Genomic DNA, 14,235 nt, shown 5'->3' on the forward strand with positions numbered 1-14,235 from the left:
ACACACACACACACACACACACACACACACACACACACACACACACAGAGAAAGAGCTGCCAGTTTAAAACACCTAGCTAAAGCTTAAATGATTAGTTAGTCAATAAGTTCATCTAAATTCACAATCAGTTCGTCTTTTCATTAATTCTTCCAGCAAAAATGCACAACAGTTACTTCTCAAGTAGAAGGACTTTGTGCTTTTCTTTGTTATACGACAGTAAACTGAACATCATTAGAGGTTGATGTTTAGTCTCACACAAAACAACTTGAATATGAAGTTCTTATTGAATTTTTCAGATATTTGAAAGGACCTGGGGCGTTATGTGGTTTGTGCCAAAGCCATTCAGCTATCGACACGCCCCCCAATTAACTGTCAGATTAATCAATAATATAACAAATATATACTTTATATTAGTGGTGCTGTTGAGATGTACAGGATTCAAATATCTAACTGAGCGGACAAAACATAAAAAAATACATCTCAGAATCGCACAATTCAACTGCACCACAAACCATAACCTCACAAAAATGACCATAAAGTAGAATCAACACCTCTTCACCAACAAAAACTGAACATTATAACCTCCATGAAGGTATTTTAGAGAGTATTACATCATCAATCCAGCGTTTATTACAGCAGCTGACTCAACAACACTTCTGCTAACATATTTTCCAACATCAGCATCACTGCAAAAGTTGACCTTTACTCCAGTCTTTAGACATATCTGCTGTCTCTTACACAATAAGCTGGTGTTTTTCTAACAGGTTAAACTTTACTGAGATACAGGCCTCAGATAAGACCATTGATCGAGTGTATTCCTGTACAGAGCTGCAGGTTAGATTCAAGTTGTTTGGGCTGTTAATAAGTATAACGTGTTCCACCCCTGAGCATACATACACTACATAAACATAGTGTTAAAGCGTAGTGTCGCATAGATGCATTATCTCATAAGCAAAGTGCATCACAAGCTGCTGCAGCAGTAAAATCCTACCAGGGCTGCTATTTATAGTACATTAATAACTTCCTCAACGTCAGTCTTAATTGCCGTTTTCCCATGCATGCTTTTACTTAAACTCTCGTTTACAATGATGGCTTTGTTTTTCGTTTTTTTCCTACCCCTTCATATAACTTAAAATCATTCCGTGTTTCAATCAGTTTACCACATGCAATAAATACAGATACGGTTATAAAGAAAACTGCAATCATCATCATTAGGTTTGTCCAGATTAAATGAATAATCGTTTAGTCTACAACATGTTCATAAATAGGTGAAAATGAATGTATTCATTTCCTTAAGACCAAGTCCATGTCTTTTTTTAGAGCTTGTTTTGTCACCAAAAAAATATAAATTTACTATCACACAAGACAATCAACATCAGCAAAGCCTCACACATATAACAAGCTGGAACCTGGGACTGGTATTTAAACAATAAATCGACTATAAGAAGAGTTTGCAGATTAATAAACGCTCTACAATGTTACAAAATTAACTTCATATAATACTTCCCTGCACTTATTTATGTTTAATATATATTACCTGAATATACAGTATGTGTGGACACGAATGTGTGCATGCACAATAATGAAAGTGTGCACCCAGTACCCTAAATACATACTCATGCCTATAGTCCACCATAGGAGAGACCAAATCCGTCCTAATGCATGGCAATGGACGGGGATACGATTATGCTTTTATGTTTTTCAGAGAGCCCAGAAATTGAAAGTCAGATCCCACAAACGACGTTATTACACCCACAAATCTATTCACCAGACGCGCTGTGCCACCAAACACCAGAACATTCCTGCGCAGAAGTGTTTTCATATGACCGAGCTGTGTAAAATGATGAAGCTACCCAGAACCTGTCTAGAAGAGAAAACGAAACTAACGGCTACAGTTTCCCAAAAAAAAAAACTTCAGGGACCCAAAAACAAGAGGATTGTAAACGTTATGTTTTCTGAACACGGTTGTGTACAAATAACCGTGTTCACAACCAGGTGACATCTCACATTCCTGATGCAGAAAGCACACAAACCTACAGTAAACGAGTATAATATAGCATATGTATAGTATTACATATTAAAACAAGTGACATTAATTCGGTTTTGTTCGTGGCGCCTATAAACCCTCAATGATTTAATAATTTACGACAGTTTTTCCATTTTCTTCCGTCTCCGAGTTGGAGCCACAGATGTGATGGAACTGAACTGCCTCTCCGATGCTAGCCGTTAGCCGTTAGCTCCCGATGAACACAAATGAAGCAACAAACGGTTTAACAACCGCCGTGCACGCCAACATTGGCCTCTAAATGAAGACATGGCTGTGGCATATGCATTAATAAACCAAGTGCAATCCCTTCTTAATAAAGCAAGACAATACAAAAGCGTCAGACACAGTTAGCTTAGCATTTTAGCTACTGAGATGCTGAGTGAACCAGAAGAAGCGACGTTAGCATAGCGAGCTAATGGAGCTAACCTTACCAGGTCAACACGAACAGGACAGCGGAGCGAGATGCATCAATTTCTGGATGTGTTGCTGTAGTCGACGGTCCGGAGAGAGATGATAACTTCGATGCGATCAAAGCAGACGGAGCAGAAATATCGTCGGGATCATTGCAAAGACACTCGACATTACTGTGGTTCCTGTTTAGTTTTTTGCTCGGATGCCCGTTTTTGCAGGTCGTTGCTTAGCGAGTCTCTCTCTCTCTCTCACACACACACGCACACACACTCTCACACACACATACACACACCCTCAATGGACGAACCTGCCAGATACTGGCCCCGCCTCTCTTACACTGAACACAGCGGGAGACAGCTGCCAAATACTGACCCCGCCTAGCGGACAGCTAACTTAACGCATACCAACAGAGAAAAAATGTTTCTTTAATGTATGTGGGATTTATTTTTGTCTCCATTGAAGTTGAACCAACTACGTCACAAATTATGTAGAGAGTACATGTGGGCTACTCAAGTACTGTATTTTGAAGTACTTTACATGAGTATTTGCATTTTCTGCTACTTTTTTACTTCTACTCCACTACACTTCAGAGGCAAATATTTTACTTTTTACTTTAAGCATTAGTTAGTGACTTTGTACATTACAAAATATAATCAACACATACATGATGATATATTATTATGGTTAAGATAAGACTCCTTGGTGAAATTCCCCACTAAAAATGTTAATGGCTGCAATATTAAAGTGATGTACACCTTATTGCATCACTACTTATAATCCGGTAAAATACATTATTCTGAAATGGGCCATTCTGCATAATGACTACTTTTATCTTTGGTACTTATACTTTGGCAAAAGTAAGGCTTTGAATGCATGACTTTTACTTGTAACAGTATTTCTACACTGTGGTATTGCTACTTTTTCTTCAGTAAAAGATCTGCATACTCCTACCACTGTTCATACCACCTCGGTTTGTGTGCATTGTTTTGTTTAAATGTAGTTTTGACTGATTACAAAGTACACCACTCTTGAAGTCCTATAGGTAAACACAGGGCGGTTAACACTCACTTACAATGTATCATGACAGGAATGACTGAGACCTTTGAGAACCAGAAGCTCTGGTTTAGGGGCCCCCTGAGCCCCGGGCCCTCTGGGCCCCCAGTAGGCCCGTTGACCCGAGGTGGAGGAACAGATTTTCCAGAGGGCAGTAGAGTAACCTAAGACATTGTTTATGATTTATTAAAGTACTCAACAGTCTTTACACGATGCAAAAACTGTTTAATTTGTTACAGTTTTACACATTATGTCAAATATACTAGATTAAGTTAGTCTGAAGTTCTAAATACAGGCATAAACTTTTATTTTTCTCCATTCATAAATAACATTTAATATTATTTGTGAAACCACGGTCATGTGTGTACCTGTCATTGACAAACAATGTGATAAATGTAGGATTCTTGAAATTGAGTTTTACTGACATTGATTTTATAAATGGCTCCCCAGAAAATTTCAACACATTTTTTTGCCTATATTACCTCAATATGTACGTGTGAATTAATCTCTTTCTGTATATACAAGTATGCACAACATGTGTACAAACCCCAATCACTGAAATATTTAGGTGACAGCTAACCTATCTCTGTGTTTACTCTTAACAATCATTACAATAACTGTCTGCTGCTCTTCGCTTGATATAAATCAGTTGGTATGTACCGCCACCTGGTGGACGGCTCGTCTCACAGCACTTCAACTTGAAAGCTCTCCATCTTCCTTCCTCTTCACACATCCGCAACATCTTTGTGTCAGTTTTCAATCCCATCAATCAAACACAAACATGAGCTGCTCTATAGACACTTTATTGCTGTGTTTATTGTTTTACACTCAGTGGAATGTTTAACTGTGTGTTTGGTGGGCCGGTCCAAACACTCACCCTCCAAATATCTGTTACCAAACCAAGATTTAAATAGCAAAAAAACAACTATAATGCAGTAATACAATATACACGATGCTATAAAGTCTTAAGGTGAATTCATTCTCACTAACATATAGGCTATACTGGTCCATTTACAAAATTATTTTTTAATATATATTGATTTATAAGATATAAAACAAGAGCAATGCACATTCTTCAAAAGGTAAAGAAAACATGGTGTTTTTGTATATATGCAGATATAGTTGCGTGTGAATTCTGTTTGGTGGCAACAAAACAACACCCAACAGTGATTATTACCAAGTGTGTCCACAGCATACAGAATAACAGGACAGTTATTGTTCAAGAGATCTACAGGAGGAGATATCATCACCATAAAATAATGACACAGTTCATAGCCCATTTTAAATGATAATGTATTTCTGTTATTGTCAATAAATCCCATGAAAAAGAAAAATTAAAACCAACAATGAGTCCATCCTTTTAACAAGTATTTTCTGTATCAAAGGCCTGATTTAGCTGATTTCTCTGTAGCGCAGATCTCCAAAGTTGTCAAAAAACACATCGATGAGCCTCACTGTTGCACCTGGTGATACTTTTCTTTCTTATCATAAACATGGTCCCTGTAGTTTATTTAGAGTCACCATCTGTTGCCACTCAGCAGAGCCCCCAATATGTATTCATACGCAGCTGAATATAGTCCCCAACAAATATACCATTTACTTCTGTTTGAGTGACGTTTGCTAAAAACTACAGTGCCCAGATGTTTTAGAAGTTATCTAGCCTTTTTTTGAACTCTGCATTTATTCCTGACTTGTTTTTATTAATGTACGTCTCCAATAGGAATGAATGGGTTTGGCACTGAGTGATTTTGAATATTTCCATGGGATATATATTTACATTAACAACAAACTAGAATACCACCAGCCTTATCCTTTCAGGATGCTGTCATACGTAGCTCAATACAGCGGTCATGTAGGCAGTTTGTATGAGATATTGCTTCATTACACATTTATTGGAACTACAAAACTTTTCAACCAGTGAAAGCATATAAAAGATAGTCCTTCGTTGATGTAAACTGCAGACAGTCTCGCTTTCTCAGTGTATTTAATGAACTCCAATGGTCAAAATCCACTGTATGCAGGGATGGCACAAATTAACTATTGGCATTCTTTAATATCTATTGAAACTACACTCTGCCAGTTGATTAGATCATATTTTACAAAATTGGTGCTGCAGAGTAGTTTTTGTTTGACACACATGACTAGCATGGATATGGCACACACACACACACACACACACACACACACACACACACACACACACACACACACACACACAGTGGCTCCGTCTATCTGACGGAACAATAGCAACTTCTGTATTATGTGTAACCGCTCACTGACCGCCCCTCTACAAATACAGAGAATCAGATTTATTGAGGAGCTTCACGGCTACATTTTGACTACAACCTCTTGAACACGGGTGACCAGCTCCTAAATGTTGGCATTGTACAAATATCTTCTCCGTCATAGTGAATAAAGACGAGTGAAACTCTCAACAACTGAAACACCCACACTGTATTTTCTTATTTTTTTTTGTTGAAAGGAAGGTTTGCCCGTTTCTTCAGAATGACTCATTCTTGACTTTGAAAGAAGCCTAAAAGCAAAAGAGAAGTCCCTTTAAGTAACAACTGAACAAACCTACAGCTGCGTGAACACAGATGGCGGTCGCTCGTCCACTATTTGACAAGTATAACTACAGATGTAAAGACTGGAGTGGTGAGTGACTGTAACTAGAACGAGCCCACCAGCTTATATATATATATATACGAACTAAAGATGCTCGACAGATCTCAGGCAGAAGAGGGAAGAAGTACAGTTTGTTTGCAGATCACATCTTGTACTTCGCAAAAAACAGTCCAGGTGGTATTTTCGTCTTTTTTTTTTGTCTCACTTGATCCACATGTGCCGAGGTTTTAGGCTTCATACACCCTGAGGAAGAAACAAAAGAAGAGTTAGTTTATTTGTGATTTAATCTTAAGATTGACTCCTTTAGTTGTTGTCTTCTGCCAGCATCATTAGCCTCCTTCACCAGGTGTTTTCCTGTAGTTTCTTGCATTTCATTTGTTAGCCTTGTGGATAAAAGTGGAAGGACATCGTTTAATCACCCTGTAAACCCACGGAGTCCCTCTGCAAACTTTTTTGTCTGTGGCTGACCCTGACCTCTCACCTCTCCGTGGAGGTCAAATGAGAGGAGACATTTCAAGAAAACAAATCAATAAAGCTTTACATAGTCAACTCAGGGCATGTGGTCAGCACAGCAGAAGGAGTTATAGAAATCGAATAGGAGAGAATCAGATGCTAACATCGATTATGAGCCTTTTTGTGTTGTGTCGTACTAAATGTCTTATTGTATAAACTCCACATAGGGGCAGCAGAAACGAGCTGTGAACATTGGTATGTTTTTAAGTTGATACATTTGCCTTTTTGTGCATCCAGTTGTCTTGGAGCAAGATTAGCATTGATTTTGAGTTGTGTTTCTTGTCATCTGATGAATAGAAATCCATTATTTACTCTCCCTTTGGCTCTGTTTGTGGTCTCTACCGACCCCTGAGAGAAATATCTGACTCTTAGATGATAAATGCTCCACTACATTCACCAGCTAGTCTCTAAAAACAAGAGACTATAAAGCTCTGTAGAGCTGAGGGGAACTGCACAGTCAGACATAACACACAGTCATTTGATCCATTGTAAATATTGACTATAGCTGCATTGAATGATAACTATTGATGTCACAGTCATTTTTTTTGCATGATTAGGTTATTTTTGCAAACTGCATGCTGACTAGAGCTAACTAGAACAGCCACAACAATATTTATGACAATATTTGTCCAACAATGACGCTCATTGACTCTTTTGTCTTCAGCTTCTGAAGTTTTAAATGTTTTCTCTCGTCATCTTGTGCTTACCTTCAAGACAATGCATCTTAACCCCTCAGCCACAAAGATGGTGAACATAACACAATTACAGGGTGTAGGATAAGGAATTACAGCAGGAATTAAAACTCTAGTAAAACAAATGATTATCTGATTATTACCTGTGCTTGTCCTTCCAGATGCGGAACCATTTGACCAGATTCTTGGTGCTCTGAAGTTTGGGATGAAGACAATACTCCTGCCCTTTGAACCGAGCCATGTTCTCCATCGTCACACTGGGAGGACGAGCAAAGAAGAAGAGACGAAAAACAAACAAACAGAGATGATAGAAAGTAAAAGAATCTCCTGTTATTATCAAAATATAAGAATACAAACATTCATAATCGTATGCACTCCCACAGCAGTTCAATTTAAGTGTGTACGGTTCAGAAAGACAGTTGCTGTTATTTCATGTTCGTCATAAACTGGAGCTGAAGTTTTTCAGCTCCAGAAATAACACAAATACAAGACAGCCGGCTGAACTTTCAATATATTCACTAATAATACGATGGTACCACAAATAGCTTGCTACTGTTGAGTGATTTAGAGAAAAAAAAGTTTTATTTTATATTTCGATACCAATAATTTGACACCAAAATAGTTAATTTAAACTGCACAATATGTTTGGAGAAATAGACAACTGTGTTGTCTTCAATAGTTTGAGAGAAGGTTGAGATCAACAGGAGCCAAGTTAAAGTGAATGTATTTTTGTACGAATAACAATGGAGCTGAATGGAGAGAAAATACTGATTGGGGGGCATTTAAAACGATCTGAAAGGCACTGTGAGTAGTTCGAATAGAAACTGGTCACTTTGTAGCACATTTGACATGTTTTTGCCCCAAATTTGAACCTGCATTCAATAACATTCGCGCAGTTCAAAAAGATCAGCCTTCACAGGGAGGTCGGTTACTTGGCAATGGAGGAATATTATGGAGCTGCCACTAAAAAATGTGACATCGAGGCTCATTGAATCAATCGGTCCGTCTGTAACCCTCCGCTTAAGGCGACGCCAGAGACAGTCTGCCTGCATGTGGCACATTCAGGCTAAACAAGGGAGATGTGGGAAAAAAACACCCAGCATGCCATGGGGCCTCTCCATCCAGTGACACACTCAAAGGCTTCGCCAAACCATGAATGCTAAATAAGTTGACTGGGAGAGAAAAGACTTGACTCTCAATAAAAACACTGCATTCAGTAGTTATAAAGATGTAGGTCAAAGAGTTTTGCATCTGCTTTCCTGCTCCTTCAGTTGCCACTTTGTTTGGCCATTGAGAGGCAGCTGTACACGCTTTGATATGGAGGCACTGAGCTTCGAGTGTGTGTTTGACAGAGACCAGATTAAAGTGCTTTTGTATGTGTGCACGCCAAAGGACTCATATCTTCGAAGCCCATAATGATAAACACACCCTGAATGTTTATCCGTGGCTGCTGAGCGGAGGTGAAATTTGAGCTTTGGTTCCTCCTCATTATCATTCACCTGGGCAGCTGCAGGGCAGCGACCGGCTCTAATGTGGTTAGCAAAATGTTTCATAAGCACAGGGGGAGGAAGGAAAGGCTCTGAGCGAGTCAGAAGAAGAATGTAAGGAAAAATAAAGGAAGTTATGTTCATGAAGTGAACTGCAGCATTTCCATATTCTGCTACTTTATTCTTCTTCTTCACTACTTTAAAAGGGGAAATATTGTACTTTTTTATTTTATTGAATTAATTTGACAGCTACAAGTTACTTATGATTAACAATAAGATTTTTAACATGAATCATTAGAATCAGTAAAACTAATCCCACAATATAATGTCACTCTCTAAAATTCTGCATACTTTTAATACATTTTGCTGATAATGCTGCTGTACTTTTACTTCGGTGACATTTTTGAATGCATGACTTTTACTTGTAACGGAGTGTTTATCTAGTTTATATGTGGTATCAAGGCAGCGAGAGAAACTGATGAAGAGGGTCACCAATAAGATACAGAAAGAGTGATAGGAATGAAAAGAGGGTGAAAAGGAATATAAAAGAGAGTATCAAGTAGGGAAAAAACCCTGAATGGAAAAGAGAAGGAAAGAGAAAAGGGAGAGAAAGAAAAGAAAAGAGGAGGAAACAGGGTCACTGTGTGGCCCAGAGCTTGTGTAAGTGGTTGAGGAGTGGTAGCCCAGAATGCCAAACTGAGCGCCGTGAGCCAAACGGCCACAACAAAGGCCAGAGGGGGACTCTGCTCATTTCTCTCTTACCCTCCTTGTTTCTGGGGCTTTCCGGAGCCCACTAAGGCTTATTTTTCACTGGGCACCAGCTGCTGGTGGCCCCCCATCTCATGCTAATAGAGTAGCCTTAAATAACGGCTGTGCGGCGGGAAACGCGCACCCACACAAAAACAGACCTGGGAGCATAAGTTGACCAATTCTAGCACTTCTAGTGTGTTTTTTGTTGTTGTTTTTGGGCTGCATAGTCTTTGAAAACATATCTATTGTCCTTTAAAATCATTTTAGTCACATATACATACTGTACACACAGCAAAACACTATAACGTTATTAGTGTTTCTGTGCATTATTCAGACTTGTGACTTGACTCCTGACTTATTCTGACAAAATTCAACCTTTTTAATCAACCTACGTCACTTTAATGTTAGGTTGCTTTAATAATAGTTGCTCATTATAGAACATCAACTTTAAAAACAGTACCTGGGCTCCAACAACTCTGTCTATTATCTTTTTAATTGATCACCTCACCACAAAATGTCGCAAAATAATGAAAAGCGCACATTACAAGTTCCCAGAGCCCACGGCAACATATTCAAATTGTTTGTTTTGTACGGCCTAAAATCCACAATCCAAAAATAGTTAATCTAAAATGCTTTAAAGCTGGAAAGTATGTATAAAGAGCGGAGTAGGTCAAACCAGCAAACTGTAAAGCATTCATTACTGACTTAAATGATAAATACGTCACTAAAATTGTTAAAATCCAGTAACTAAAAGACTATTAGACTAATCGCTGCAGTATTGACAATACTGAAATCTATGGGATCCATGTAATATGATTAATCTAATGTCCATTAGGAAAAGTTGACTGCTATAATCTGTACACTCCATTATTACAAAGAGCAATAGATACAGGAGATGCTTCAATCAGATTTTCATCAATGTTTTGGTGTTCAGTTAATTGCACAATAAATATTCTTAAATTAAAGGTTTTAAATATAACCAGTGTTCAGTCAAAACATTTTGATCTCTTATAGAGACATTGACTAACTTTCATTACCTGGAGACTTATTTAAACCTCATAATCCACCATGTACCTAACCTTAACCTCGAACAATGCCTTAACTTTAAAACATAATGACCTACATTGTACTGACTTGTATTTTTGTCCCTAAAGGAAACACATTCATGCCATTATGTCACATCCACATGATCCGTTTTTTCAGTGTTCTCAGTGTAAAATTGTAATTTGCCAGCAGGTGGCAGCACAGTTTGTGCCTTGAGCCAAAAACGGACTCTGGTGAGGCTGACATAACATCCCAATCTGTTGTCCCTTCATGTCGCTTTGACATGAAACTTCAAATGAATTCCACACGGAAATCACGGCTCATATTTCTGGCAACGTACGAAACTTCATCCCCAGGAGTTGACCTAAGATCATAATGAAAACAAAGATATTCTACACACTGTAGGCTATATGTTAAAGTTTATTTATTCAAAGTTTTCTATCCGAGCGCCACAGGACACTCTGAGTGTGTTCGGACCCCTCTGGAAGAAGAGGCCTAGTTATCATGCTGCATTCCAGCAAACTGTGTGTGACACAGCGGTTTGAGATGCAATAATCCACCAGAAAAGTAGAAGTTTTGAGACAATCAGTGACAGGATCTTAACTGTGTGATAATTGTCTGGAAATTAAGCTTGAGCCTTCCTTAGATAGTCATGTAGAAACTTCTGGAAAGTTGTGTTTCTTTTCTCCCCACCTTTCCAACTATAAATAATTCCTCGCTCCTGACTTTCGGGGTGCCATCAGTTAATCATCACACTGTAAATCCTCCAAAGTGCTTTAAGCAAAAGACGACAGGATGTTTTGATTATCCCTCTGCGACTGCCAAATATTTTTATGGTCATGGCGAAGTCGCGGCTGTGGAGTTAATCCGCGTGTCAGGCAGGTACAAATACGGTTATATCATGACGTGTGGTGCATACCAGCACAGGTATAAAATAAAGAGAAACAGGTATATGAAAAGAGATTGGTGGGAAAAGGTCAAGGGTATAAAGGAAAAGACGGATAAGAAGGATAAAGAGGAAAGAGGGGGAAAAGACAGAAAATACAATGCAGGAGAGGAAGAAGAGGTAGAAGGTCAGCAAGGAAAGGGCAGAGACGGACAAGACAAACAATAAAGAGACCAAGCAGAAAGAAAGGGAATAAAAGTCTCACTCACAATATCATCTTCTCTTGGCAGAACGGATGTTTGGGTTTGATCTCCAGCTTCTGCACATCCTTGTATCTGATCTTTGGTCCTTTTCTGGTGCACCTGCACTTGTAGGCTGTCGAGAAACCAAACACACAGGTGTGTCAGACAACACGTAACTCAATGAACTTGTAATGCTGCGGGATTTAATGGAGACTGATTGTGTGGCAGATTATTAAAGTTAGTCACAGTGACATTGAAGTGATAGAAAAGTGAAGTTTTTGTGATTTGTCAGCTCTGAATCAGCCCCTCGGTTTATCTTTATGTCACACACTGACAACCAGGGCCAATATTAAAGGCTTAATTAGTTTAAATTATAGATTAAGTCACATATAAACATGTTATTTAATATACTTTTGGCATAAATTGTGTGTTACTTCAGAATCTACTGTTCGGTGCAAGTCAGCATATGAACTGATTTGCTATGTTATCCAATGCAGCTCAGAGGATTTATGAATTCACACTGAATTGATTCAAGTTAGGCAGAAAGAACCTCTGGTTTCAACAGAAACCCCAGTTTTGATGCTGCTTTTCTATAAGACACATTAAGAGCTTTAACGGAGGCGAAACGTGCAGTCACAAAATATTTGTTTCAGTCCAACATCTTCTGGAGGTCCAGTTTTCTAGTTGTTGTGACTTTATGCTGCAGAATAATGACAGAGGAGTTCTGCTGGGTTGTATATTTGTTATAGGAGGTGATGACCTGGATGGTCCAAGGTTTCCTTCATCCATCACCTGCTTTCTGTCCTCACCGCCGGCCATTAAATCTGTCTCGAGCTCCACACTGGAGCCAGCACAGACACACTGGACAACAACAGCTCCCAACACTGAGCTCGATGTATCCATGCTGTGTAATGAGGTTTTTAATGGGCGTAAATGGCTTCAGTCTATAGAGGGTCTACTTCCGAAAGACATGCACCTGATTACTCATATATATCCTGTCATCTAGGTGATGACGATAATAAAACTAGAAATTGAAGTGACTTTGAAAGTGTAAGTTGATCGTTTGCAAGTTATTGGTTTCTCCTCTTTTTGCACCAAACTATGATGCAACAGCATGCTAGGACATTCACACAATATGTGCTTTTCAAAGAGCTGACTAACAATACACTGTCTTTCCTTAAAAGTCATTTATTTGCAGATATATAAGTTATAAATGGATTCTATTGAAGTTTTGAAGGGTGTTTTTTGCTCAAAACATTTTCATTGAAATCTGTTTTTCATAACAATGGCATTCCTCAACCCCCCCACTCTCCATGAAAATTGGCGTATAATTCTTCCAGTTACATATGGTGAGCTTCATTTGTCTTGCTAGAAACGCAGTCCCAGAGTGGCGTTCAGGGTGTAAATAGGCTTGTGAATGCCAGCACACGGCTCATCTGATTTTTCACACCATAGTATGAAATCTATGTTGTAACATGGTGGGGTAACATTACGCTCTTCTCAATGTTCTCAGTGTTTATAGATCAAATAAAGCAAAGAACAAAGTGCTGAGTTGAAGCAGGTGGCATAATGTCAACATAGTTATTTTGTGACCATTTATGCAAGCAAACACACCACTGAGGCACTTTCACTAAACTGTTGTTTTCACAACCTGCGCTGCAAATTAGAGTTGGCATCAACTTTACTCACAAACACTTGACGGGAAAACAGATTTTAAGCTTAATTCCATTCATGCACACATGAAACAAAGCAAAGCAGGCGTCATATACGACTCCAGCTGTTGTTTGTTTTTCAGTCACATCAACATTACTTCAACGCAAACACAGTACAGATTACAAACTTCAACTAAAAATGAAAGAATTAAAAAAAAAAGCATTTTTAGTTTACCTTCTGTGCTCAGGACGTACAAGGCCACCACTAACAAAAGTAGCACCGCTGTGCACCGATGCATGTTTTCACAAGTAAAACAAAAATATATGTTGTTTTAAAAAAAAGCAAGCTCCAGAAAAATCCGAACTCTCGAAAACACACGGGGGAAAAAAATGAACACAAGTCTTTCGAGGTGCAGATAAAATCCACTTGCAGTGACTGTTTGGATGTCAGAGCTGAAGGAGCTGCTGAGGGGTTTCTGCTTCTGTTTTTTTCCTTTTGGAGCGCTGATTGTGCAACTCCGTCTGTGCGTCTGAGGCGCTTGGATGAACCTCCGATCTCCAAACTCGTTTAGGTCGGTCTCTCTCTCTCTCTCTCTCTCTCTCTCTCTCTCTCTGTAGAGAGGCAGGCAGCAGCTCTTTTAAAAGCAGCCCGCTGTCTTCTTCTCATTTATATGCGCGGCCACACAGCGAATCAAACACTTGTGGCCTGAGAGGGAGAAGTGGAGAACATGGAAAGGGAGGGAGGGAGGGAGGGAGGGAGCGAAAATAACTAAATAACACACATTTTGTTTATCAAAAACGAGGGTGGAAGGACGTGTGATTTGATGGACGG

At 39.0% G+C, this 14,235-nt stretch overlaps 2 protein-coding genes across 4 annotated transcripts in view; both read right to left on the reverse strand.

The window, feature by feature from the left end:
• Positions 1-2,752, reverse strand: part of fam13b (family with sequence similarity 13 member B) — a 63,573-nt gene extending 60,821 nt beyond the window's left edge. For 2 of the 3 annotated variants that reach the window (XM_031867004.1, XM_031867006.1), the window contains exon 1: positions 2,480-2,752. The gene's annotated coding sequence lies outside the window, so the exon portion shown is untranslated. The remainder of the gene's footprint in view (positions 1-2,479) is intronic. The other variant, XM_031867007.1, reaches the window with a different exon arrangement.
• Positions 2,753-4,299: 1,547 nt separating this feature from the next.
• On the reverse strand, positions 4,300-13,992 carry cxcl14 (chemokine (C-X-C motif) ligand 14). Its single transcript, XM_031866984.1, has 4 exons — positions 13,639-13,992; positions 11,779-11,884; positions 7,486-7,599; positions 4,300-6,380 (listed from the first exon to the last, which is right to left on the reverse strand). Exons 1-4 carry the CDS (start codon positions 13,700-13,702, stop codon positions 6,365-6,367), a joined length of 300 nt encoding a protein of 99 aa, XP_031722844.1. The 5' UTR covers positions 13,703-13,992; the 3' UTR covers positions 4,300-6,364.
• Positions 13,993-14,235: the final 243 nt, after the last annotated feature.

Source organism: Anarrhichthys ocellatus, unplaced genomic scaffold, assembly GCF_004355925.1.
Source record: "Anarrhichthys ocellatus isolate YVR2014 unplaced genomic scaffold, GSC_Weel_1.0 scaffold37, whole genome shotgun sequence".
Classification (NCBI taxonomy): Eukaryota; Metazoa; Chordata; class Actinopteri; order Perciformes; family Anarhichadidae; genus Anarrhichthys; species Anarrhichthys ocellatus.